The sequence below is a fragment of the Chlorocebus sabaeus genome, chromosome 16 (genome assembly GCF_047675955.1).
Source record: "Chlorocebus sabaeus isolate Y175 chromosome 16, mChlSab1.0.hap1, whole genome shotgun sequence".
In the NCBI taxonomy this organism is placed as follows: Eukaryota; Metazoa; Chordata; class Mammalia; order Primates; family Cercopithecidae; genus Chlorocebus; species Chlorocebus sabaeus.
In genome coordinates, this window is record NC_132919.1 from 11,811,218 (window position 1) to 11,837,727 (window position 26,510).

General features: G+C 43.3%; 2 protein-coding genes across 5 annotated transcripts in view; one reads left to right on the plus strand and one right to left on the minus strand.

The window, feature by feature from the left end:
• DNAH9 (dynein axonemal heavy chain 9) overlaps positions 1–4,212 on the plus strand; it is a 372,533-nt gene extending 368,321 nt beyond the window's left edge. Inside the window, exon 69 of the mRNA XM_008010391.3 lies at positions 3,145–4,212. Coding sequence (XP_008008582.3) covers positions 3,145–3,372 — 228 coding nt within the window. The 3' untranslated portion in view covers positions 3,373–4,212. The remainder of the gene's footprint in view (positions 1–3,144) is intronic.
• A 1,862-nt stretch (positions 4,213–6,074) lies between these two features.
• ZNF18 (zinc finger protein 18) lies at positions 6,075–26,215 on the minus strand. 4 transcript variants are annotated; one of them, XM_073004699.1, is made up of 7 exons: positions 26,032–26,215; positions 21,302–21,770; positions 19,865–20,054; positions 19,364–19,452; positions 13,189–13,273; positions 12,374–12,484; positions 6,075–7,383 (listed from the first exon to the last, which is right to left on the minus strand). In XM_073004699.1, the coding sequence occupies exons 2-7, from the start codon at positions 21,686–21,688 to the stop codon at positions 6,596–6,598; spliced, it is 1,650 nt and encodes a 549-aa protein (XP_072860800.1). In that variant the 5' UTR covers positions 21,689–21,770; positions 26,032–26,215; the 3' UTR covers positions 6,075–6,595. The 4 variants fall into 4 exon arrangements, with proteins under 4 accessions (XP_072860800.1, XP_008008600.3, XP_008008596.3 ...); XM_008010409.3 differs by lacking the exon at positions 26,032–26,215 and adding an exon at positions 25,246–25,328 and having other exon boundaries at positions 12,374–12,481; XM_008010405.3 differs by lacking the exon at positions 26,032–26,215 and adding an exon at positions 25,246–25,328.
• Between the last annotated feature and the right edge of the window lie 295 nt (positions 26,216–26,510).

Below are 26,510 nucleotides of genomic sequence, written 5' to 3' on the forward strand. Positions count from 1 at the left end.
CTGAGATCCATACCGAGACATATTATAGTCAAATTGGTGAAAGATAGAGACAAGAAGAAAATCTTAAAAGCAACAAAAGTGGCTCATCACTTACAAGGGGTTCTCAATGAGAGTAATAGCTGATTGCTCATCAGAAACCATGAAAGAGAAGGCAGTAGGATGGCACAGTCAAAATGCTGAAAGAAAAAGACTGTCTGCCAAGAATCCTACCTGCAGCAAAACTCTCTTTCAAAAGTGAAGAAAGTTAGATATTCTCAGATTTTTTAAGAAGAGAGAGAGAGAAAGAATTCATCACTAGTAAACCAGCCTTATAGGAAATACTAAAGGGAGTCCTTCAGGCAGAAAGGAGAGGACACTAGACAGAAACTCAAGTCCACACAAAGATATAGAATATGGATAAAGGCAATTACATATGTAAGTATAAAAGATAGTATAAATGCATAATTTGTCATTTTTATTTCTCTTCTATCTAACTTAAAGGACAACTGCATAAGGAAATAATTATAAATCTGTGTTGATGGATAGAAATGTATAAAGATGTAATGTAAATGATAAAAACAGCCCAAAGGAGGGAGAGGAGACGGAGCTATACAAGATTAGTTTTTGTATACCATGGAAAGTAAGCTGGAATTAGGCCAGGCACAGTGGCTCAGGCGTGTAATCCAAGCACTTTGGGAGGATGAGGTGGTTGGATCACTTGAGGTCAGGAGTTTGAGACCAGCCTGGCCAACAGGGCAAAGTGAGCCAAGCATGTGGCACACACCTGTAGTCTCAGCTACTGGGGAGGCTGAGGCAGAATCGCTTGAACTCAGGAGGCAGAGGTTGCAGTGAGCCGAGATCACGCCATTGCACTCCAGCCTGAGCAACAGAGTGAGACTCCATCTCAAAAAAAAAAAAAAGTAAGCTGGAATTAATCTGAAATAGATTGTTATGTACATTAGAATTTTTTGTTTGTTTGTTTGTTTAAGACTGGGTGATTTGCTTTGCCACCCAGGCTGGAGTGCAGTGGCATGAACAGGGCTTACTGCACCTCAACTTCCTGGGCTCAAGCAATCCTCTTGCCTCAGCTCCCAAGTAGCTGGGACTACAGGCATGTGCCACCATGCCTGGCTAACTTTTTTGAATTTTAATAGAGATGAGTTTTCCCTATGTTGCCCAGGCTGGTCTCCAACTCCTGAGCTCAAGAGATCTTCCTGCCTTGGCCTCCCAGGGTGCTGAGATTACAGGTGTAAGGCACCATGCCCAGCCTTGGAATGGTAATTGTAATCCCCAAGGCAATTACTAATAATTTAAAAAATAGTAAACAAGGGAAATTAAAATGATACACTAGCGTATGTCTATTAATACAAGAGAAGACAATAATGGAGAACTAGAGAAATAAAAAAGACATAGACATATGGAAAACAAATAGCAGATTCTACTTAATCAGTGATTACATTAAATGTGAATGGATTAAGCACTACCATTTTAAAAAGGCAGAGATTAGCTAAATGAATTTTAAAAAATAAACCATGAAACCCATCATGATCCAATTATATCATTTCCACAAAAGACACGTTTTGGATTAGAAGATACCAATAGGTTAAAAGTAAACAGATGGAAACAGATATGCCATGAAAACAGTAACCAAAAGGCAGCTAAGAGGCTATACTATATCAGACAAAATGGACTTTGTAAGATACAAATTGTTACCAAAAAATAAATAGGATAGAAATTATAGAGAAAAAAAAGGACATTTTATGAGAATAAAAAGATCAACCCATCAAGAAGATACAATTGTATATATGGAGGCACCTAACAAAAGAGCCCCCAAAAAATACAAAACAGAAACTGACAGAATTAAAGGATGAAATAAACAATTCAACCATAATAATTGGAGCTGTCAATACCTCCTGCTAATGTGACTGCTAATATAGAGTTTCTTTTTGGGGAGATGAAAATGTTTTAGAATTAGACAGTGATCATGATTGTACAACTTTGTCAACATACCAAAAACCACTAAATTATACACTTTAAAAGGATTGGTTTTACAGTATGTGGGGGAAAAAAAAGAGGTTCTACCTCTGTTCCTTATCCTTGCCATAAACATTCATCTCTGTGGGGCAAGGAGGTCCCCATTGTTTACCTTAATTCTGTTACTCACCATCCCTTACCTCATCAGCCTTTAAAAGAAGTGAAGAGGTACATCCTTCCCTTTAAATAAATTTAACACAAATAAACCAGATTTTGTCCACGGCATAAAGGCCTCAGAGTCACATGGACACAAAGAATCTGTGAAACACTCTGAATCAGCATTTCCCAGACTACGTTCCATACAGCACTAGTGCCATGGGAAATGAACAGGTTGCAAAGAGAAAGGTTCTGTGGTCAACTAAGTTTGGGAAACATCAGGTTAAATAAACTGTTTTCTTTATTCCTAGGACTTCTTGTCTTCAGTGTGGTAGTGTATGTTGTAAAATGTCAAGTCCAGAATATGGTAAGCACCACTTCCCAAATGTATTTGACCAAGGGAGACTTTGGCTCCGCAGAACATTTCTCGGGACTAGTAGGAAAAATTGCTGTGTACAGCTGTATTGAAATAGCTCAGAAAATCATACGGAGGCCTCATGTGGAAAGCTACAGAAGAGTCAGGTCCACGTTACACGAGTAAAGATAGAATGTAGCTCTCTCTACTCTAGAGGATGGAGGAGGTTGCATATGAAACAGAAAAGAAGCAGAAACAGGACATAACAAAAGCCTTAAAAGCTAAAGCATTTGCTGGCAGAAACTGTGTCTTAGTCATCTTTAAATCCCCAGCACCTAGCCTGACATCTGGCAAATATACACATTCGATATGCTTGTGAAATGAATTAATGGAAAAAGAAACTAAGGGAGAATCAAGCTCCAAAGGGATTCATTTGTATATGATAAATAATGGCTTTTGGAACTCTGCTTCACCTGATTTAGGCTGAGAAGAATAGAAACGTGTTTCTACATATCAGATGCATTCCATCACAGGCTGCTGAGAAAACCTGGCAGAGGGCAGGCATAAAGGCAGCCATGCATGCCCGGTCTTTCCTCCCTTGGATCTGCTGACAAGAGCAAGGCTGGTTAGCTGGGCTCTGGGTCTGATCTCAGGTGCCTCTTCTTATGTTTTATCCTCAGGCTGGGATCATTACAGAGGCAAAGCTGAAAGATCTGACACCCCCTATGCCTGTGATGTTCATCAAGGCCATTCCTGCAGATAAGCAGGACTGCCGCAGTGTCTATTCCTGTCCTGTGTACAAGACTAGTCAGCGGGGACCCACCTACGTGTGGACTTTCAACCTGAAGACTAAGGAAAACCCATCCAAGTGGGTTCTGGCTGGAGTAGCCTTGCTTCTCCAGATTTAGCTTCCTGCAGAGCCACCGAGAAAATAAAAAGGCTGGGCTTGGAGGCTGCCCAGAGGGACAGGTGGGTGAAGTGTGACCACAGACACTTAGAAAAATAAGAAACCATGAGCACTCACAATTCTGTAGAATTCCTCTAGGGAACTTGGAGAGGTGTGCCTGCCTAAAGTGAGGTTGAGCTGGTTCCCAGGAACCAAAGGAGGATAATTTCATGATGCTAAACCTTTCTTAATAAAATGATTTACTCTTCCACTGTGTCTGGCCTAGGATTTGAGAGCTGCTGAGTCATAAATGATCATGTAGCAACCAAGAGAAATAAGCCACAAACACCTGGGCCCTGACCTTATTACACAACACTCTCCTAGCTCTTTTTCCAGACCACCCCACGCAGTCCTTGACCGGTGGTACTGGCATCACCCATGAACCAGAATCTCCATTTTAACAATCTCTGTGGAAAATCTGTACGCACACTATAGTTTGAGAATCACTACCCTGGGGCAGGGATCACCAAAATTTTTCCATGAAGAGCCAGTTCGTGAATACTTTACTATTTACCATGCCTCTGTTTGAACTTTGCAACTTTGCCATGGTAGCCCAACAGCAACCATAAACGATGAGTAAATGAAGGGGTGTGATTGCATTCTAACAAACTTTATTTACAAAAACAAGCAATGGGCCATATTTTGCTGGTCCCTGCTGTAGAGGATAAGGGATGTGTATACTGATATTTATCCTTCATTAATTCATGCAGCCACTCAATACATTTTAATCTAACACCTACTATTTGTTGTGGATACAGTGTGAACAAGCAAACAGGAAGTATCTCCATCATCCTTTAGATCATTTAAGAGGAAGCCAAGAAGAAACATTTACTCTAAAGTTTTTTTTTTTTTTTTCCAGTGGAGTCTCACTCTGTCACCCAGGCTGGAGTGGCACTGGCGCGATCTCAGCTCACTGCAACCACTGCCTCCCGGGTTCAAGCAATTCTCCTGCCTCAGCCTCCTGACTAGCTGGGATTACAGGCGCCTGCCACCACGCCTGGCTAATTTTTATATTTTTAGTAGAAATGGGGTTCCACCATGTTGGTCAGGCTGATCTCGAACTTCTGACCTCAGGTGATCCGCCCACCTCAGCCTCCCAAAGTGCTAGGATTACAGGCGTGAGCCACCGCGCCCGGCCATTCTAAAGCTTTTTAATCTAAACATTTTCTAGATTTACCTCTGTAGAACAAATTTTCACTGGAAGTCCAATGGGTTCCACAGTTTTGATGAGTTTTAAAAAGCTCTATGAGGCAGCTTGTTTGGTAAGAAAAGTATAGGAAGACCCAGTACTCCTTCTGTGATTATTCCCCCTAACCTTGCAGAAACTTAATGTTTTGATTACTGTTTTGAACAGTGGTTCTTAAACTTCAACAGGCATCAGAATCCCCTGGGGGGCTTGTTAAAACAAAGATTGCTGGAACCCACCGTTCAGTGTTTCTGATTCAGTAAGTTTAAACAAATTGCCAATGCTGCGGGTCTGGAGGCCACAGTTTGAGAACTCAGGATTTAAAACCTCAAATCCCATCATGCTGTAAATCTCTGCTATACAGAATATGGAATCTAATGCTAATTCCTCTATGATTTTCCTGCTTGCTTCCTTGCGGTTCCTGCACCCCCTAAGTGGGGCCTTCTCATCTTCATGATACAAGGGAGTTAATAAATTTTACTCTTGGAAGCCAGGAACTCCAGCTCGGGTGTTGTCCCTCCCCTCCTATCAACTAGTAATGCACTTGCAGTTTCCTGACTATAGGCTAATCTGTTTTCAGAGAGATAACTCTGTCCACATTAGCATCATCCTTCCTGAGCCTCACTCATAGTGTATAATAAGATCAAGCTGGGCTGGGTGCAGTGGCTCACACCTGTAATCCCAGCACTTTGGGAGGCTGAGGTGAGCGGATCACGAAGTCAGGAGATCGAGACCATCCTGGCCAACATGGTGAAACCCTGTCTCTACTAATACAAAAATTAGCTTGGTGTGGTGGTGCGTGCCTGTAATCCCAGCTACTCGGGAGGCTGAAGCAGGAGAATTGCTTGAACCAGGGAGTCGGAGGTTGCAGTGAGCCGAGATCGCACCACTGTACCACTGCCCTCCAGCCTGGCAACAGAGCAAGACTGTGTCTTCAAAAAAAAAAAAAATCAGGCAAAAAGAAGGAAGTGGAAGACGGTGGGAGGGGGAAGTCTCACTATACAGGCAGGACACTTTGAGGCATGTAACTTGTGGCGACAAGGACAATTGGACAGTTTAGATACATGTGTTAATAAACTGCTAGACAGTATTATAAACTACATCAATACTATTGATTTCTTCCTAACACTCACAGACAAAATGAGATTAAAACAAAGGTAATTTTAAAGCATAGAACACACTTTGGCAAAAATGATAGCCCATGTGGGATGCCAGGAGGAAGAGGGGCGGCTTGAGGCAACAGATCAAGTGGAAGGTTGGCTCAGAAAGAGGACACCAAAAACAAACTTAGCTGAGACAAGCCCTGGCCAAGCTCTCATCATCTGAACATCAGCCTAGGACTTTCCTATTACTGTTCTGCTACATCATGAACTGGATAGGTTTATAGGGGCTGACTTTGGAGCTCAACTGCCTAGGGTCTTCTATGAAATCATGTGCTTTGAAATACAGTCAAACACACAGTGAACACTTCAAACAAGTAAGATAGAAAGTGACTCTAAGTTTATTTCAAACAAGGGACGCTTGAAGTGAGTTTTTCGCCCCGATGACAAAGAACGCACGTGAGCTCACTGGCCCTCTATGCTTCTCCTCTTCTCCCCTTCTGGAACAGAAGACCTGCTCTAGAACCCATTTTAAGGGGCTCATCTGAGGTTCTTCCCATAAGCAGTGACTACAGCTAATCCCATTAAATGCTTCCCAGAAAGCACTTCTAAAACTGGATCTCCAGTTTAGACTTTTTCCCCAGTGGGTCCAAAGGAAGGATGAGTGGAAACATGAAGACTATTCTTTCTCCTGAGGCAGAATCAAGAATTTAAGCCATTGTGAAATCCAATCCAAGATATCCTCCAAGTCCAAAGCCATGTCCAGATTCTCGCCTCTCCAATCCATGAAAAGAGATGAACAGGGGTATCCTCTCAGAGACACAGTTCCTCTTGATGGAGCTGAGTATATTTTTAACGGGCCGGGAGACAGAGATGGGGAAAGAGGGTTTGGTTACTGGCTACTTAAAGGGCTTCTTTCCTAAGTGGGATCTTTGATGTTTGTCAAAGCTCGACCTCCAGCTGAAACTCTTCCCACAGTGCGAACATTTATAAGGCTTCTCTCCTGTGTGAACCCTCTGATGTCTATTGAAGTTTGATCTCTGAATGAAACTTTTCTCACAGATGGGACATTTATAGGGTTTCTCGCCCGTGTGGATTTTCTCATGGTGGCGCAATCCTGAGAAGTCACTAAAGCCTTTCCCACAGTAATCACATTTACAGGGCTTCTCTCCTGTGTGAGTTCTCTGATGCTTCACAAAGTCTGAACTCCGCAGAAAGGCTTTTTTGCAGATGGTGCACTGAAAGTATGTCTCTCCGTTGTGAGTTCTTTGGTGAAAAACAAGCTGAGAATTCCTATAAAAGGTCTTCCCACACTCCCTGCAGGTGGGGAGCTTCTGGGCCATGGGGGCTCTTGGCTGCCCCTTCTGGGAGGTCTCTCTCTTCTCCTCAAGCCACATGGTGGACATTTCTCCTGAATGAGGATTAGGCAAATGCTGACCTAGTTGTTTCTCAGAAATCCTTTCTGGAGGAGAGAGCTGCTCCCCTGTTCCCTCATCCTGAATGTTTTGCAGAGCCTCAGGGAGATTCTCTCCTTCTCCAAAGCATCCTGGGTCATCCTCACTGAAGAAGCCCCTCAAGGAACCCTGAGAAGGAACCTCTCCTGAGGCCTGACAGGAAGCATGCAGGAGCTCCTGGTCTCTGTGATTCTCCAAGTTTAGGTTCTCCTTGTCATTCTCTTGTCTGTCTCCTAAAAGAAGAAAGAAGATTTGAAATGGTTCAAGTGCTGTGCCCTGTTTACTAACTCATATGTCAAAGAGAGGGTCATCATAAAACATTCATTTTCTTTCATTTTTTTTGAGACGGAGTCTCGCCCTGTCGCCCAGGCTGGAGTGCGGTGGCGCGATCTCGGCTCACTGCAAGCTCCGTCTCCCGGGTTCACACCATTCTCCTGCCTCAGCCTCCCGAGTAGCTGGGACTACAGGCGCCCGCCACCACGCCCGGCTAATTTTTTGTATTTTTAGTAGAGACGGGGTTTCACCGAGTTAGCCAGGATGGTCTCGATCTCCTGACCTCATGATCCACTCGCCTCGGCCTCCCAAAGTGCTGGGATTACAGGCTTGAGCCAACGCGCCCGGCCTCTTTTTTTTTTTTTTTTTAAGGGCATTAGTAAGTGAGGAAGAAAACTACCATATGCCTGAATGCTCAAACTCACTTCCCCTGTCCTGGGTTCAAGGCTAAATGGTTCGGCTCTGGAGCTGAGGATTTTTAAACAACACAGGAGCGCTCATAAAGTGATCACTCCAAAAATAAAGCCGCATGTATTTCTTAAGGTCCAGGAAAGGTCCAGTAGTATAGGCAACTACTGCTTTTAAAATGATTTTTATCTGATTATGTATAAAAGATAAATATGGCAACTTAAAAAAAAAAACTCAAGAGAGAGAAATATATACAGAAGAAAACCAAATCCGCCTCAATCTTACCACCCAGAGATGACAACTGTGAGTATACATTTCCTTTCAGTCTTTTTAATTTAATCTATATGTATGCAGGTATATGCTATTTTCTGACATAATTTGTGTCATATTGTACATATCGTTCCATATCCAGCTATGTAGTATTTAATTGTGAATGGTGGCATTAATCAATGTAATACGGAGTCTCCCTCTCCCCTTCATAAGACGCCCAGAATTTGTGAAATGCACGTGTCATTTTACCACAGTTGCAGTGCAGCAAGGTTGTACTATAAAAGTGAATCCCTTGATCTGTGCTTGAATCTAGTATTTACATGTGCTTTATTAAATCACACTAGCAACTGGAAGTTTGTTTTTCTCACCGTAACTTGGGTTTTTGGTTATACTACTTAATGATGCATATAGAAAATTTTTATTTTGATGGTAGGATTTTCAACTTTTATACATGATTTTAACTATATAGATCTAAAGATGCCATTTACCTTTCTCTTTCTAAAGATCTCTAACTAAAGATCTCTTTCTCTTTCTAAAGATCTCAACTAAATCTAAACATGCCATTTACCTTTCTCTTTCATACATTAGTGTCTTTTCAATTGTCTGCCAGGGATCTAGGCATCTTCTAGAGAGCTAGATCTGAACTTGTGAAGTCAAAAAGCCTTAGAATGTCCCTGAATCTAAAAATAAAATAAAATAAAAGCCTTAGAATATATTCCTCTCCAATGGCAAAGGTACTTTCTCTTGTCTTTAAAAAAGCCTTTATAAATATCATTTTAAAGAGGTGAGTAATGGCCCATCAAGAAGATGCCATAATAAACACATAATTTGTTCCCCTACCATGAAAATCTAATTTGCTTATTGTGTTTTTGCTACAATAAATAATGCTGTGATCGGCATTTTTCTTCATAAGTTTTTGCCCACATTTCTCATCAATACCTCAAAGGAATTTCTCAAAGTGGAATTACTGTGTCAACAGGCATAAATATTAAGGCTCTTGACACCTACTGGTAACCCAACTTCCAGAACAACTCTGCCATCCTCTCATATGTGAAACTGGGCAGAGGGGGAAGTAGGTATTCAATACTTAAATATTGAATATTTTTAAACATGCCATTTAGACGGATGAAAAATGGTTTTTGTTTTAAATTTTAATTCTTAAGTTATGAAAGGATGAATCTTTATCACATTCATGAGCTATTTTTCATACTCGAAGACTACTGCTCATATTTTACTGGGAAAGTACATTTTTCGTATCAACTTTCTTTAACTCTTTCTATATTAACAAAAATAATCATTTATCTGTCATGTTCATGAAAACTGTTTCTTGTTATTGTTTTCTTGAGATGGAGTTTTGCTTTGTCAACCAGGCTGGAGTGCAGTGGCGTGATCTCGGCTCACTGCAACCTCTGCCTCCCAGGCTCCAGCAATTCTCTTGCCTCAGCCTCCTAAGTAGCTGGGATTACAGGTGCCCGCCACCATGCCCGGCTAATTTTTGTAATGTAGTTAGATGGGGTTTCACCATGTTGGCTAGGCTGGTCTCAAACTCCTGACCTCAAATGATCTGCCTGCCTCAGCCTCCCAAAGTGCTGGGATTACAGGCGTGAGCCACCGCACTGGCCTGATCATGCTAAATTCTTATACAGACCAGCATCTCTTTCTATGCTCCCTTTTCTGTTCCATTGATCTGTGCATCTACTTTTATATCAGCATCACACTATTTTAATGGTTTTTACCTTTATAATACAAGACTTAATATTTTCAGATCTAGCATTCATGAAACATTCTTCTTTCAAAACTTTTTTTAAAACTATTCTTGCATGTTATATTTTTCCAGATAACTACTTTAAAAACTTTAATCCTTTGGATTTTGATTAGAAGGGGAAGTAGATGACTTTTTGAGACTGCCCCCTGCTGGCCTGTTTTAACTAGGAGCTGTTCTTCCACACAGTCAACTATAACAGCATATTCACTCTCTACATTGATTTTTGCCCCTGATCTGAGTCCAGATCTGGTAAACTAGCACACTGTTGTATTTTTCAAACCAGGCCTTTCCCATCTGGTTACTGTGACTTCCACAATTATTCCAGGTCTCTTCCCCAGACAGCCGGACTCCTGCACTGACTTCCTGCAGACTTCTTTCCTCCAAGTGTTCCCTTCCTATCTGTCCTACACGTTGCTGCCAGATTCATCTTCCTAAACCTCTTTCCACATATCCTTCTTTTTTTTTTTTTTTTTTTTTTGAGACGAAGTTTCATTCTTGTTGCCCAGGCTGGAGTGCAATGGTGTGGTCTCGGCTCACTGCAACCTCCGCCTCTCAGGTTCAAGCGAATTCTCCTGCCTCAGCCTCCCAAGTAGCTGGTATTACAGGTGCCCACCACCATGCCCAGCTATAAATATATACACACACACACACACACACATACACACACACACACATACACACACACACACATATATATGTGTACATATATTGCATTTTTAGTAGAGACAGGAACCTATAATAGTTTTTTTGTTTTTTTTGGTTTTTTTTGTGTTTTTGCCTATCAAGGCGGGATGATGACCCTTATAGACTCCTCACATCTGGTTACAGGCAGTATCTAATGGGACCATGTCAGCAGAGGTGGGATGAGGGAAAAACAAACAAACAAACAAACAAAATGAGTAGGAATATAGTGAGCTATATATTGCAAATAAGATCAGACTACCAGGAGCTATATGGGAAATCTCTGTAGCTTCCATTCAATTCTACCATGAACCCAAAACTGCCCTAAAAAATAGTCTATAAAAAACATCCTACGGCGACAACCTCCAAAGGATTATTTTCAACCTTCTCTGACTACAACGCACAGTAAGTTCTACGGACTAAACTGTGATCCCCCAAAATTCTTATGTTGAAGCCCTAGCCCCCAATATGATGGTATTTGGAGGTGGGGCCTGGGGCCTTTGGGAGGGATTAGGTCTAGATGAGGTTCTAAGGGTGGAGTCCTCATGATGGGATTAGTTTCCTGTCTCCCCTTCTCCCTCTCTCACCTCCCCCTCTCCCAGTCTCTCCCTGCCTCTCCCCGTCTCCTCTCCCCAAACCCCCTCTCTGCTCTGTGATGACACAGCAAGAAAAGCGAGGTCAGCAAACCATGCTGGCACCCTGATCTTGGACTTCCCAGCCTCCAGAAATGTGAGAAATAAATGTTCGTTGTTTAAGCAACTTAATCTATGGTATCTTGTTACAGCAGCCCAAGCTAAGGCAGTAATCAATATATTTATATTGAAACACAGTACACACACACATATTTTAAACAAGTATTTCCTGAAACACTACCCACCCCTACATCTGATATTTTTTCCTCTTCAATCTTATTGTTGTTTTGTTTTTTTTTTAATGCTGGTTGTAACTCTATCATATGATTTCACAACTCACTAATTGGTTATGCAATGCAGTTTGAAAAATACTGTTCCAGAAGAAATCCTTGTGAAATAGCGTGATAAATATGTTGCATAAAATTAAAATCAAATATCTCAGCTAATGATCGCTCTCTCTGTGGTATACTAGCAAAAGAAAATAATTAATTAGATGCCACTGGGGAGAAAGAATGGCTTGCCCTACCATTCCCATCCTTGGTCCTCTTCTTCCTCTAAGGTGCTGGGATTTACTGTGTATGTAAGTGTGTGTATGTGTGTGTGTGTGGGGGGGAGGTTTCACAGTTAGGTTTTACATCACTTCAGTGTTTTAGAAAAAGTGTAGAAAGCAAAGAATGACTGCTATTTTACAAGAGAACAAGTTCAGATTTCTTCTTCCCTAGTCTTAAATAAATTATTTGTATGAAGTATTTGTTGATGTTGCTGCTTTAAAAATGTGAAGTGCACAGGGATTAGATAAAACTTTTTCCGTTTGTTTTATGTCTAGATACTCTAACTTCTTGCTAGGCTGCTACATAGTCCTTTTCAATGAAATTCTACTCTATTTGTATTGGTCTCAATTTGTGTGAATCTTAATTCCTTCTGAGAAAGAAAGCTAAAACAACAGAAGAGATTGAAGGTAACAGGTCTGATGTGTGGTCTTCCTTCCATGGTTAAATGTGTGTCAGCAGCCCTACAGCCAGAGATAAATAGACACAATCTCAATAGTCAAATCGAACCAATCAGATCATGGCTAGTTACAACCAACGTAATAGAATATTCTATCTCCCCCGACCTCCTTCACCACTCCCCAGTCACCTCCAATTTCATGAGAGGCAGTCAGAAATGATTCCAGACCAATGAACGATTACTCACCTATGCAGGTGGGTCTTGGGATCTTCTCATTGACATGAAGGTACAGTCCTGCCAGCTCTTCCCCATATTCTATTGAATTAGTCAGGTCAGGTTTGGAATGGGAAATGCCTGCTATAGAGAGAAAGATGTATGGTGGGCCTGGATGAATGCGGAAGACTGGGAGCTCAAGCTGTGTCTTTCAAAGGAGTACCCTACGCATTAGAGACAATATGAAGGCTCTGGACACTTGCAGAAATTCACCTTAGAACAGCGTGTGGAGCTTGTAAGACACCAGTACTCACAGGATGACCTTGTCTGATGGTAAAGGCCACGAAAACAAGAGTCTAAGGAGGTGGACAGAAAGGTCTGTAGACTACCTGGCAGGCTGGTGTGAGCATCATGACTGGGATCCCACCAATGGTTGGCTGACAAGTGTGGCTTAGTAGAAAAGAGCGTGGACTCAGAATCAGCCACAACTAAGTTCCGTCATGACTCAGCCCACTTATGAGTTATGTGGCAGTGGGTAAGTATTTGATCTGACACTCACGTTCATCAGGTTTAAAATGAGGATACCATCATCAATTTCATAGATTAAAGAAGTTACTCCATGCAATGTACCCACGAACAGTTCCTGGCACACTGAATACTTCCAATACAAGGAAGTTCTTACTGTAATTCTGCTATCTCCAACTTGCCCCAGTTCCCAACTATGTCCCTAATGATTTCCTTCACCTGGCAATTTTACGTTCAGCAGATGTCTCTATGAGTGCATGGAAAATGCCTCACAGTTTTCCAGTCCTTCCACCTCCTTCCATCAGGCTAACCCACGCCCTCACCTCCTGAGACCATTTTCCCATAGGTCTCCAGCATGAGATCCCAGTATTGCTCCTTTTGAGTGGAATCCAGGTGTCTCCACTGTTCCTGGGGGGAAAAAAAAAATACAATACCATGACTCCAATGAAGGTGTTTGAACCTGCCTTCCCTGCCTAAAGGAAAGCTGAGAAGAAAGAAACGTGCCATAGGATCATGGCCATCCCAAGACCTGAGAAATCCCAGCAGAGTGGTTCAAGGGACAAAGAGGCCAAAGGGAAAACAACAGTCCCTATATCCGTGTTTCTTTCCTTGGTGAGAAAACATCTAGGCTTTACATTCTGCACTTTTTCAGCTGAATTATTTAAAAGTGGAGAATATAGAGGGCAGGAGCCTTTTCCATACTATTTTTTTTTTTTTTTTTTTAGATGGAATCTTGTTCTGTCGCCCAGGCTGGAGCGCAGTGGAGCGATCTCTGCTCACTGCAACCTCCGCCTCCCAGGTTCAAATGTTTCTCCTGCCTCAGCTTCCCGAGTAAGCTGGGACTACAGGCACACGCCACCACGCCTGGCTAATTTTTGTATTTTTAATACAGATGGGGTTTCACTGTCAGGATGGATGGTCTCAATCTCCTGACCGCGTGATCCGCCTGCCTCGGCCTCCTAAAGTGCTGGGATTACAGGTATGAGTCACCTCGCCCGGCTGGTACTATTTGTTTTTTTGTTTGTTTGTTTTTTAACTCAAGTGCTTGTACTAGAGATCTTTGACGAGAAATAGCCTGATAGTACCACTGTTTAATTAAAATCAGGAAATTCAAAAAGCAAAAGAAAGAAGTTAAAAAGGAATCTGTTGGAAAAGCAAGTGCAAATCAGTAAAATGTAGTTAGAGTCAACTGCATTGTAAGCTTTACCCTGAAACAAAGATTGGTATATTCAGAGAAGAGAGAGGCTATAACCATACTTGAAAGCTCTTATAGTTCTGCATTTAGAGTCTAACATTAAATCAGTTTTCTTGCCAGATAGTGGAAAACTGGTGGGTTCTCTGGAGCAAGCTGTCCCTCCACAATCTCCAAAAGAAGCCCTGCTTTTCCTATGAAACAACAGACTGGAGACTCAAAACTGGGAATACCATACAGTTAGGGTCTGCTTTCGTGAATTCAAATTTCAGTCTTCCACCAAGAAGCTGACTATTACAAACTCAGACTGTATAGCAGAGGGATTAGCAACCCATTTTTTTTGGAGTCAGACATACTGAGTTTTAAGTCCCAACCTTGCCACTTTCTAGCTGTGCGACCTTGAGCAAGTTACTTAACCTTCCAGAGTTTCAGGCCTCACCTAATGATGGCACTGAACTCACAGAAGTGTTGGGAGGTTTGAGATAAATAATGCAAGTGTCACCTGCTTTCACAGCACACTGTACTTTTTTTTATTCACAGCATTTATCTGTTTATTATTTATGTGTTTGTACATATGTATATGCACACGTGTAAGTATTTGATTAACTGCTGCCTCTACTAGCAACGTAAGCTCCATGAGGAAAGGACTCTGTCCTACTCTTCATTGTGTAATACCTTCCCAGGTCCCAAGAGCCTGCCCAGAACAGAAGAGCCACTCGATATATGTTGCCGAGGTGAAATAGAGCCCTTAGCAAATAGGTCCTCAGTAGATCCTATATATTATTACTATGACATGCAGTCTCCCAGACTCACCCAAAGGGTCTGCAGAGAGAATTACTGGATTCTGCACACTTTCAGAAACCCCAAAGTTGACAGACATGAATAGCCAGGCTTCAGGGAACAGAAATGAGGAGAGGAATTACAAAGTCATCCTCCTACTGTATACAATATACTACTCGGGGAAGGCACTCTCTGATATGGTTTGGCTCTGGGTCCCCACCCAAATCTCATCTTGTAGCTCCCATAATTCCCATGTATTGTGAGAGGGACCTGGTGGGAGATAACTGAACCAAGTGGGCGGTTCTTTCCTGTGCTGTTCTCGTGATAGTGAATAACACAACATCTGATGGCTTTAAAAATGGGAGTTTGCCTGCACGAGCTCTCTCTTTGCCTGCCACCATCCTCGAAAGATGTGACTTGCTCCTCCTTGCCTTCCACCATGATCGTAAGGCCTCCCCAGCCATATGGAATTGTAAGTCCAATTAAACCTCCTTCTTTTGTAAATTGCCCGGTCTCAGGTATGTCTTTATCAGCAGTGTGAAAACGGACTAATACATTCTCAGTCCTAAGTCAAGTCTGCCCCCAGCACATCAAAGAGAAGTGGAGATGGCTCAAGGAGAAAGGAGATACCAAAAAGTGTTTAATTAGCAGGTGCTAAGCCAAACAAACAAACGAAAGAGGGTTTGGACGTTTTTGGGTGGGAAGGATAGGAAGCTGAAAAGTGACCTCAATATGCCTAATTACATAGTCAACTATTAACTATCACCACATTTTTCATGTGAATTTAAATTTTCTAATGTTTAAAGTATAAACAGCTAGCAGCTTATTCTGTTAATCTCCTGTGAATGCAGCTATTTTAACAACCTCCTGAAAATAATCACTTGAGCAAACACTTGAGCTGAATACGGGAATTCTCAGTCTTTGTGGTCAGAACACACAGACCCTGGCTTCAGTGCTAGCAGAGGAAAGGATGTACATGCCAAGCACAGTAGTATCTGCCTGGCTGCCTGGCTTCCTGACGCAGGATCTACTCCATGAACACAGTTAACTACCAAGAAGAGGACAAGGCAGAAAAGGATACAGCCACCAAAACCCCCAGGGGTCAAAGTCAGCTCATTCAAAAACCAGAGAAGTTGCTTCAGGAGCACTAACAGGGTACCTCCAGCTTAAAGACACAAATTTACTCAAGGAACTGCCAAGAAGTTGGGTGCATTCGAATAAAACCTCCTACTGAAGAGGCAAGACACCAATGGCAACCAGTTTGCCTTTTTCTCATATTTAGAAGAGACGGAAAAACCTAACTTTCTCTCCTGAAAGACAGAAGCATGGGATTGATGGGAATATTCTATTTTTGTGTGGAACTGGCACCATCTTGTGGGTTTATAAGATATTACAACTGACTTGCACTGAGTTAGTTACATGCTGTTCCTTTCCTTTAAGTTTGAAAACAGAGGAAGGTGAGTAAATGCATTGCTGGAGTACTATGTAAGGTTCCAACCGAGTCATGGCTTCTACTAATGAAACAACTACTGTGTACTGGGAGTAATACCATGTCATCATTCTGGCATTATTTATGAAGTTCCTTACTTACTTAAGAGATTAGAGGGAGTGATTAATTTAAAAATTCGTTTTACTTCCAAAGGATTCCATTAAATATCAAAGTCTTTCTGATGCCAATAACTGCTGTTAGTTTGGAGGGGATATTCAGATTGGGTAGGGATGAGTTTTGTTCGTTTAACTTAAATGGTTGCTAACCAGTTATCTTCTGAAGGTAGGGAAATACAGACACATGTATATGTAAATACAGTTGTAAAACACAAATTGGTGCTGATGAGCATTTTAAATCTTCTGACTTTAAGTTATCCAGAACAGGTGAGAATACTCTGTATATACTGCGGAAACAATAATCCTCCAAGCCTGGTTGACGTATTCCACAGAACACCCAAATCTTTCTCACCAAGCAATGTCTTGCTTCACAATTTGGTTTCTGGACACCTTGAAAGCAGGCAGGAGGGTGCATGTGGTTCACTAAAAAGATATGTCTCTCCCTTGCCACCTCCCCATCCACCTTCCCCCAGAGTAAATTATGAAACTGATACTCTCTAGTTTTTGTATCTCTGAGCCTGGAGAGCTGAAGCTCAGACCCTGGTCTGAAACACAGCATTAAGCACCACCTCCTGCCGTCTCTATTTTCATCTTCACTCTACAGTAGATTGCAAGGCAAGTCCCGGGAGGAGTTCCCTCGACGTTGTAAATATGTTTTAATGAAGGTATATAGGCTCGTGAAAAAAAAAATATTTTTACAAAATTCAACTTTTCAAAATTGTTAACTACATATCAACATAAATCTGTCCCAGAGACTTCTATGTACAGCAAAAATGAAGTATTAGGAATTGCTGAATGTACCTCCTGCCTGAAACAACTAAAAATGGGACAGAATGTGTGAAACAATCATTTTCAGACACTGCACATTACCCAAGCAGAGCAGAACAAGATCCCTGGAAGTGGGAAAACAAACTCAGTGAGCGCTAGTTATCCAAACGTACTGCCTAGACAGAGGATCCAGGCAGCAGCACAGGAAGGGGAAACCCAGGCTGAGCCAGGCAGCCTCCCTGAGTTGAGCAGAAGGAGCTCAGAGTCTGGAAATGCCAAGGTGCTTAGAGTTGACAGGGCAGAGAAATCAGAGGAAGAAGCTGCACAAAGAGAAAGCTCCAGAGATCTACAGAGCGTACCCCCAAAGTCTGGGAAATAACCACCCAAAAGAATCAGAGGGAACAATCTCCTGAGTTCACACAGTGCTGGAAACAGTTTGTACTTCCACCAGGCAGAGTGGAAAATGAAGGGGCATCAGATTACTGGTATATGAAGGGGCATCAGATTACTCAGAATACTCCGAAGGGAAGTGCCTTAGCATGGAAAAAATAATACTAGACTAAATGTTTCTCTGGTGCCATATAATCAACCAACTGTGTTCAAATAACTGCATCCCATAGCAAAGTTCAAGAACATTTACAGTAATACAAAAATATACAGCACCCCACCAATGTCTGATACCCAAAGATTACCAGGCACAGGCAACACGGTAAGACACAAAAAAATGTAAAAATTAGCCAACCATTGTGGCACATGCCTGTAGTTCTAGCTACTCAAGAGGCTGAGGCAGGAAGATGGCTTGAGCCAGGAAGTCAAGGCTGCAGTGAGCTATGACTGCACCACTGCACTCCAGCATGGGTGAAAAAGTGAAACCCTGTCTCAAAACAAACAAACAAACAAATAAAAAAGACAAATATTACCAGGCACACACAGAAGCAGGAAAACACACCTCATAATGAGAATAATCATTTGATCAAAACTGACCCAGAACCAATACAGGTAGTAATCGGTAGATAAGGATATGAATACAAATACAACTATATTCCACATGTTCAACAAGCTAGAGAAAAAAGTGAACACATTAAGTACAGACATGAAAGATATAATAAAGCCCAACATCAAACTTCTAGACGTGAAACATTCATCCAAAATGAAAAATATACTGGAAGAGATTAACAGCAAATTAGATGCTATAAGAAGAAAAGACTAACGAACTTGAAGACATAAAAATAGAAACTGTCCTAAATGAAACACCAAGACTTCAAAAACAGAATGAAAAATATACTGGATGAGATTAACAGCAGATCAGATACTATAAAAGAAAAGATTAATGAACTTGAAGACATACAGAAATTGTCCAAAATACAACACCAAGACTTCAAAAACAGAAAAAAAATCAGTAAGCGTGGGACAACTTGAAGAGCTCTGATACATGTATATACATTATCATTATACACATTCCACAGGTATTATTTCCGAAGTCCTTAAAGGAGAGGAGAAATAAGTGAGACAGAAAAAAAAAATGCTTTAGAAATAATGGCCAAAAATTTTCCAAGTTTAGTGAAAACCATACACCAACAGATCTAAGAAGCTCAATGAATCCCAATTATATGAAATGTGAAAATGACTCTAAGGCACATCAAAATCAAATTGTTTCAAAAAATGAGAATACATGGGCAGATCATGAGGTCAGGAGATCGAGACCATCCTGGCTAACACGGTGAAACCCCAGCTCTACTAAAAATACAAAAAAAAAAACATTAGCCGGGCGCAGTGGCGGGCACCTATAGTCCCAACTACTCGGGAGGCTGAGGCAGGAGAATGGCGTGAACCTGGGAAGCGGAACTTGCAGTGAGCCGTGATCGTGCTACTGCGCTCCAGCCTGGGTGACAGAGCGAGACTCTGTCTCAAAAAAAAAAAAGAGAATATACGGAAATAAGCAAATATATATACACTATATGCATAAGAACAAAGATAAGAGTACATTTGGCATGATTCTATTTTTATAAAACTCTAGAAAAAGTAAACTAACATATGGTGACAGAGAGCACATCAGAGGTTTCTTCAGGATGGGGAATGGGGTGAAGAGGCAGGGGGAAGAGATTATAGAAGGTAAAAAGTTTCCTTTTCACCGTTTTTGTACCTCAGCTCACCTGCGGTGCTGCTGGGAGCACTGAGGCTCCGAGGTCCTGGTCTCTGATCAGCCTTTCCTCTGGTCGGGCAGGCTGGGAGGCAGCCAGGGCTGAAGTGAGGAGAGGAAGTTTTCAGGATCTGGATGTCTGCCTTAACCACTCCCCAGAGGGCACAGATAACAATCTTCACAAATCAGAACAATACCTGGACTGTCATCTATATTACAAGAGTTCTGTTTCTCTCTCTGACAAACTCCAACTCCCTCCAACCTTCCAGTCTCACCCGTATTTTCTCCCACCTCCTTCCTCAGAGCCAAAATCCAAATGGTCTGGCCCAGTCATCAAGCAGTTTAAAACGCAGACGTTGACTCTCCAAGCAAGCGCGGTTTATTTAGGTCTAACCTGTTGGCAAACCTCTCAGGGATACCCCAATCTGAGCAGCGCACCATTTCAACTCACTTAGGCCTACTAATCCCAATCCCAGAATCTCTCCAAGAGAACACCACACAGCACCATCCTCACCTAGTTCCGCTTCTGTGTCGGATTCCTCCTTCACGATGTGGCTCAGAAGCTCCCCAGGCCCTACCGAAGAATTCTCAAGTCCCAGTTCCTGAGGCACCACTTCAAGACGGGGCTCCACTTCCCCCACTTGGCAGCTTGGAGATTCCATCTTCTCTGATAAGATGTCCTGTCCTAGAACCTGGATGCTGATCTAGAGACCATGTATTAAGTAGTAATTACTGAAGAAGCCAGTGTAAGGATCTCTAAAAGATACAAAGCTTCCCCTTTGCAACAGATCACAAGACAATTTCTAAGGATGTGGAGAAGGAGAAAACCAGCTTTTATTTCTAGTCCAGCAGGAACCAGGGTAAGAAATGTCCTGAAAAGACACCAAAAGCTGAGGCCTGAACCAGGCATGGGAGACCTTCGAGACACGCCACTAAGGTGCCTCTACGGGATATGCCCCGCCAATGAAAACTCCGGCAACTTCTGAATAACTTCTCAAACGTTCTAAAGGTGGAATATGCTGGGAGGCTGTACCCTCAATCCTCGACAGCTAAAAAGTGTTGAGAGTCAGGGTGTTAGAATTAGGTGAGGTTGAGGGAACCCAGCTGCGGTATAACAAGAAATACACAGTTAGTCTTTGTCCCCTAAAGCCCTGGTAATTTCCTCAGTGACAGAGGTGAAGGAAGAGGCTTTGTCATTCATAACGAGCCCTTCTCCACCACACCTGAGTTTATGCTAGGCTTCTAGATAACTTCAGGGCAGGGGGCTGGTTGCCTTGAGATTAAAAGGTTGGAACTTTCAGTCTCTCTCCTCCATCCCCCCACCCCACCCCCCACCCCGCTTCTGAGGAGGGGAGGGCAGCTGGAGATACTCAATCACCAATGCAAACGACTACGTCAAGTGTGCCAAAGCAGTGAGGCCTCCATAAAAATCCCTAAACCATGGGGTTCAGGAAGCTTCCAGGTTGGTGACCTCAGGGAGGTACTGGTAACTAACGTAACATGCCAGGAGAGGCATGGAAGCTCCATGCCCTTTCCCCCACAGCTTGCTCTACGCAGCTCTTCTCTCTGGCTGTTGGTGAGTTGTATCCTTTATAGTAAGTCAGTAACAGGAAGTAAAATCCTTCCCTGAGTTCTGTAAGTCATTCTAACTAAGTATCGAACTTGAAGAGAAGATTGTGGGAATCTCCGAATTTATAGCCAATTTGTCAGAAGTTCAGGTGGTCCCTGGGACCTGTGACTGGCATCTGAGAACAGGAGCAGTCTTGGATTGGGCCCTGAACCTCCAGAGTTAGCTTCAGAACCGAACTGCAGGACACGCTACTGGTGTTAAGAGAATCAGAGAAGTGAAAAGTCCCACCCATTTGGTGTCATAAGAAAAAAGACCACACACCTGACAGGACCAGAGAGGAGCCCTGTGTTTCACTCGCCAATCATAATACCCTCTGCTTACCCATTGCCACAGTCTCTGCGGGTCCCCCTTCAAGCTCTCCACAAGGGTCACTGCCTCTTCTCCACTTCCTGGACACTGTTTCCGCACCCACATCTGGATCTCCCCGGGCAGGATGGTCAGAAACTGCTCCAACATGAGGATCTCCAGGATCTGCTCTTTGGTGTGAACCTCTGGCTGCAGCCACTGGAAACAGAGCTTCCGAAGCTGCTTCAAGGTCTCATGAGGCCCAGACATCACCTGGTAACGGAACTGCCTGAAAAGCTGGCGCGCGGTCTCAGGGCTGGAGAGTTCCTCTTGAAGGGCAGCATCTGATTCCGAGAACTGGGAGTCCTCAGCCTTCGCCAGTGATGGCAGCAGGCCTAGGGCCTGCCCCAAGTCAACGGGCATTGTCCAGCCTGGCAAGTCCTCTTAAGTAAAGTGCTTCTGAAGCGGAATTGTCTCCGGAAAGAACTAGATCTTCACCAGGACACTAAAAAGGGAATGAGATTGAGTGCTATACAGAGGAGGGGGACACATTTTCAGAAATGCCCTACCCGAGAAGCCTTGGGGTCAACTATGGAGGTTTTGAAATTGTTCAATGGATACACGATTCTATTATGAAAGATTATAAACTTGAAGCCACAAAGCAAACTACTGATACCGTATCTTAACAGCCACCATTTCCCTGCCCATTTTATAATGTTCTTTCTTGGTCTTCAAATGTCCAGACAAAATGAAGAATAAAATGCACCATATGAAGCATTTTCACTATAGGTTTCCAGGTAAATGGCTCTTCTACAAAACACTTCTACGTCTTCATCTCTATATCTGCATACTAAAAAATAAAGCTGGAAAAAGATATTAATGCCCTAGGAATACAAGCTAATGCCTAGATGCTTCTGTAATAAATAGGAGGTTAAAGAAAACAAATTAAGTCTTCCCAAAAAGGTGTAACGAAATTTCCAAGACACGTCTTTTGAGTGCCATATTGAAATAGGTCTATTTGAGAATTTATGAAAAAAACAAGTGTCATAACTGACACTTCCAACCTTGGGGTTAAAGAGGGTTAAGAAGGCCAGGTGTGGTGGCTCACACCTGTAATCCCAGCACTTTGGGAGGCCGAGGTGGGCAGATCATGAGGTCAGGAGATCAAGACCATCCTGGTCAACACAGTGAAACCCAGTCTCTACTAAAAAAAATACAAAAAATTAGCTGGGCGTGGTGGTCAGTGCCTGTAGTCCCAGCTACTCAGGAAGCTGAGGCAGGAGAATGGCGTGAACCGGGAAGGCGGAGCTTGCAGTGTGCTGAGATCACGCCACTGCACTCCAGCCTGGGCAACAGAGCGAGACTCTGTCTAAACAAAAAAAAAAGAAAGAAAATTACAAGGAAGAGAAACTACATTTCCTATTCACTAAGTGGAAGTGAATCACCATAAAGGTCGTCACCTTCATCATCTTCACACTGAGTAGCCTGAAGAAGACAAGGAACAGGAGGAGGAGAAGGAAGGTTGGTCTTGCAGTCTCAGGAGTCACAGAGGCCGACGAAAATCCTTGTATAAATGAACCCTTGCAGTTCAACCCTGTGTTGTTTAATTAAGAGTCAACCATAATCCAATACCAAATGTTTTTTATGTGGTCCTCATTAAATTTATTTTTCCCTTAAAAGGAAACCCAGGTCCAGGCGCAGTGGCTCACGCCTCTAATCCCAGCGCTCTGGGAGTCCAAGGCGGGTGGATCACTTGAGGTCAGGAGTTCGAGACCAGCCTGGCCAACATGGCGAAACCCCGTCTCTACGAAAAATACAAAAATTAGCTGGGCGTGGTGGTGCACGCCTGTAATCCCTGCTACGAGGGAGGCTGACTGAGGCAGGAGAATTGCTTAAATCCAGGGATGGATGTGAGCCAAGATCACACTACTGCACTCCAGCCTGGGCCAAATAGCGAGTCTCCGTCTCAAAAAAAAAAAAAAAATGAAACCCAGGCCAGGCACGGTGGCTCACGCCTGCAATCCCAGCACTCTGGAAGGCCGAGGCAGAGGATCACCTGCGATCAGAGTTCGAGACCAGCCTGGCCAACATGGTAAAACCCCATCTCTACTAAAAATACAAAAATTAGCCGGGCATGGTGGTGTGCACCTGTAATCCCAGCTACTCAGGAGGCTAAGGCAGAACAGCCTGAACCTGGGAGGCGGAAATTGCAGTAAGTCAAGATCGTACCACTGCACTCCAGCCTGGGCTACAGAACGAGACTCCGTCTCAAAAAAAAAAAGTCAGTAAAGACAAAAAATCTGAACACTATCAACCAACTTGCTCTAATTGACATTTTCAAAACACTAGACCCAAGAACTGCAAAGTATACATTCATTACAAGTGCAAGAAGAGTATTCATCCAGACTATATGCATAATTTTCAAATGACTGGTATCTTAAAGTTAGCTCTAAAAATATTACACAAAGCGGTATTGCTAAAAAGCCATTAAAGCAATACCAAAAAACACTCAAAAACCCCATATCTGATAGAAAAGGAACACAAGAGAAACAAAAACCAGAAAGGTCAAATGGAAAACTTTAGAGTTTCCTGGGTTCGAATATATTCTCTGATCATAGTGCAATTCAATTAGATATCAATAACTAGAAAATCCCAATTTACATAAATTATTAAAGCTCTTAACCCATAGTCAAAGAAAAAAATCACAAAGGAAATTAAAATATGTTTTCATACTGAGTGACAATGAAAATTGCCTATCAAACCACCTGGAAAGCAGCTAAAGGATTGCTCAGAGGTAAACCTACAGTTTCAAGTAAAAGCTTAAAAAATGAATAAATATATTTTTTAAAATCCCTTGCTTTTAAATCCAACCTATTTGGCTCAAGTGTTTCAAATAACAAGTGGCAAGATTTTACACAGCAAGATACCGACCTGTAAACTTACTCCAATTTATCTGTTTCCTAAATTAAGATAGCAGTTTAGATAATATTTAAGAGAAATGACATTTTGGAAAAACTTTAAGTACTTAAATCTTGTGTTAGTAATATTATACTCCCAGGTAGTGTGGTAAGAAAAATGTCTCGATTATTCAAAATTAAATTACTTTATAGAGTATTAAAATACTTTAATAGAGAGTTTATGTTCCAATGACCTCATGAGTAACTGACCCCATTAGTTATGAATAAAATTAAGGTTATCTGTCATACCTGTTATTAAACCTTTAACAAACAGAATGAATTTTTAAATGTGCATTCTAGGCATAATATACACACGCAGTTACATACATGGTTACATATACAAGTAACCATTTGTTAAGCACCTACTACGTATCGGCTCATTATCAGGCTCGGCTCATGTATTTCTAATTCTCACAATTACCCTGGTGTATAGATCAGGAACCTCTGAGGCTCACAAGTGGCAGCCAGATTAAAACCCAGGAAGCTCTAAAGCCTTTGCTTTGGGGAGAACTGCCAACGCCTGGTGATTTGTGGGGGCGTTTTCTGGTTGTCACAAGCAGCTAGGGGAACTGGCATTTAGTGTTCGAGGCCAGGTCAGCGCTGCTCATCGGATACATATTCTCCACCATGCGCCCCCCAAAGAGAGGGAGAGACTCCAGGCATCATCCCATCGGGTTTCCTCTTCCCAAGACTCATTTTCAGCCCTTAGGGGAAGACGGCGGGGAGGAGCCCGTTTTCGGTCCCAGTGCAGAGACCCTCCGGTCCCGCGGGGCGCACAGGCACAGGAACGCATAGCCGGGACGGGGTTCACACATCCCCCCGCACCCAGGGTCCACTCCCAGCCATGGCTGCCCCGGCCCCGCACTCGCCACGTCCCCCGCGCACTCCCAGATGTATGGGCGCGGGGGCCCGCTGGCCCCTCGGCCGCTCCGGGGGACCCAGCTGAGTCAGGTGCGGACGCAGATACCGCCAGGCCTGACCCCGAGCGGCCGGAGGCCGGGACCGCCCCGCACGCGCGCTCACCTCGGCCCGCGGCGCCGGCTCCGGGCGCACTTCCGGGAACTGGGCGGCTGCGCGCGCCTCAGGCGCCAGGCGAGCGACGTGCGGCACCGGGCGGAGCTAGGGGCGGGGCGGGGCTGATACCGAAGCTCCTATTGGCCGTCGGGGACGCCCCGCCCCTCTCTGGCGCCGCGGCCCAGGAGCCTCCGCCGACACTGCAGTGCGGTTCCCGAGTCAGCGCCATCCTCGGTTCCTTTCGTCACTAGTCACTGTTCGTGAGTTCCTTCACTTCTCACCCGCCATTTATTGCGCGCCTATTCTGTGCTAGGTACTCGGCCAAGCACTGCGAGGCCTTCAAAGATCATTTCTTTGTCTCTCGCAAACCCTTCCTGCCAGTCCCCACACCCAAAGCTGCAACGCTCTGCCATTATCCCTGATTCTTAACCGGCGCCTTTCTCCTCCTTTCCGTTCTTGCCTCACTTGGCCTCCCTGAGACATTTGATTTGCCCCGACCTTCCTCCTCTGTCTTGATTCTCCCACTCTCACCAGCTCTGCATCGCCTGGGTCCTCTCCCACTTCTTCCCATTCGGTTGGGGCTAGTCCAATGTAGTGCCATCCTCTTTCCACCTACGTCTCTCTCTCAACAAATGTCATCCCTGACTCTTCCCTTCTCCTTCCCTTTCCCACACGCCGGCAATGGCTGAATCCTCTGATTTTACCTCATTGTCTCTCAGACACCTCGCCCTCTCTTCTCACTACCCCTCCCTCGGGTCAGTTCCACACCATTTGTAATGGCCAAGGCTTTCTTACCCTTTCCCCAGCGTCCAGTGCTGCCGGTTTCCAGGCCATCCTGTGCTGGGCCACGACAGTCATCTTGTGATACTAAGTTGCATTAATAGAAGTATCATGTCAAAGTTTGGGTGTTCCATCTTGGGCAACTGGCAAAGAGGAGAGTATTCAAAAACAAAAGAGCTGCCATGTTCCCCAATAATCTATGGAAATAAAATTAACAATAAATAAAAATTTTAAAAGGAGCTGTCATTATCATAACGTGTCCTATACTTGTCCCATGTTTACAAGAATTAAAGATATCTCCTCTGGAGGAATAAAGCTTGATGCGGGGAAGGGATTACATCTTCATCTACCTGAAAAACTGACCAGTGGAAAAGGGATTCGACATGTTCTCTTAAGTCCCAGGGTCTGAACAAGTTCCTGTGTGTGAAACTGTTTCAGCCTGATATAGGTGGAAGTTTCTAGTCTTTTTTGTTTTTGGTAGAGACGTGGTTTCA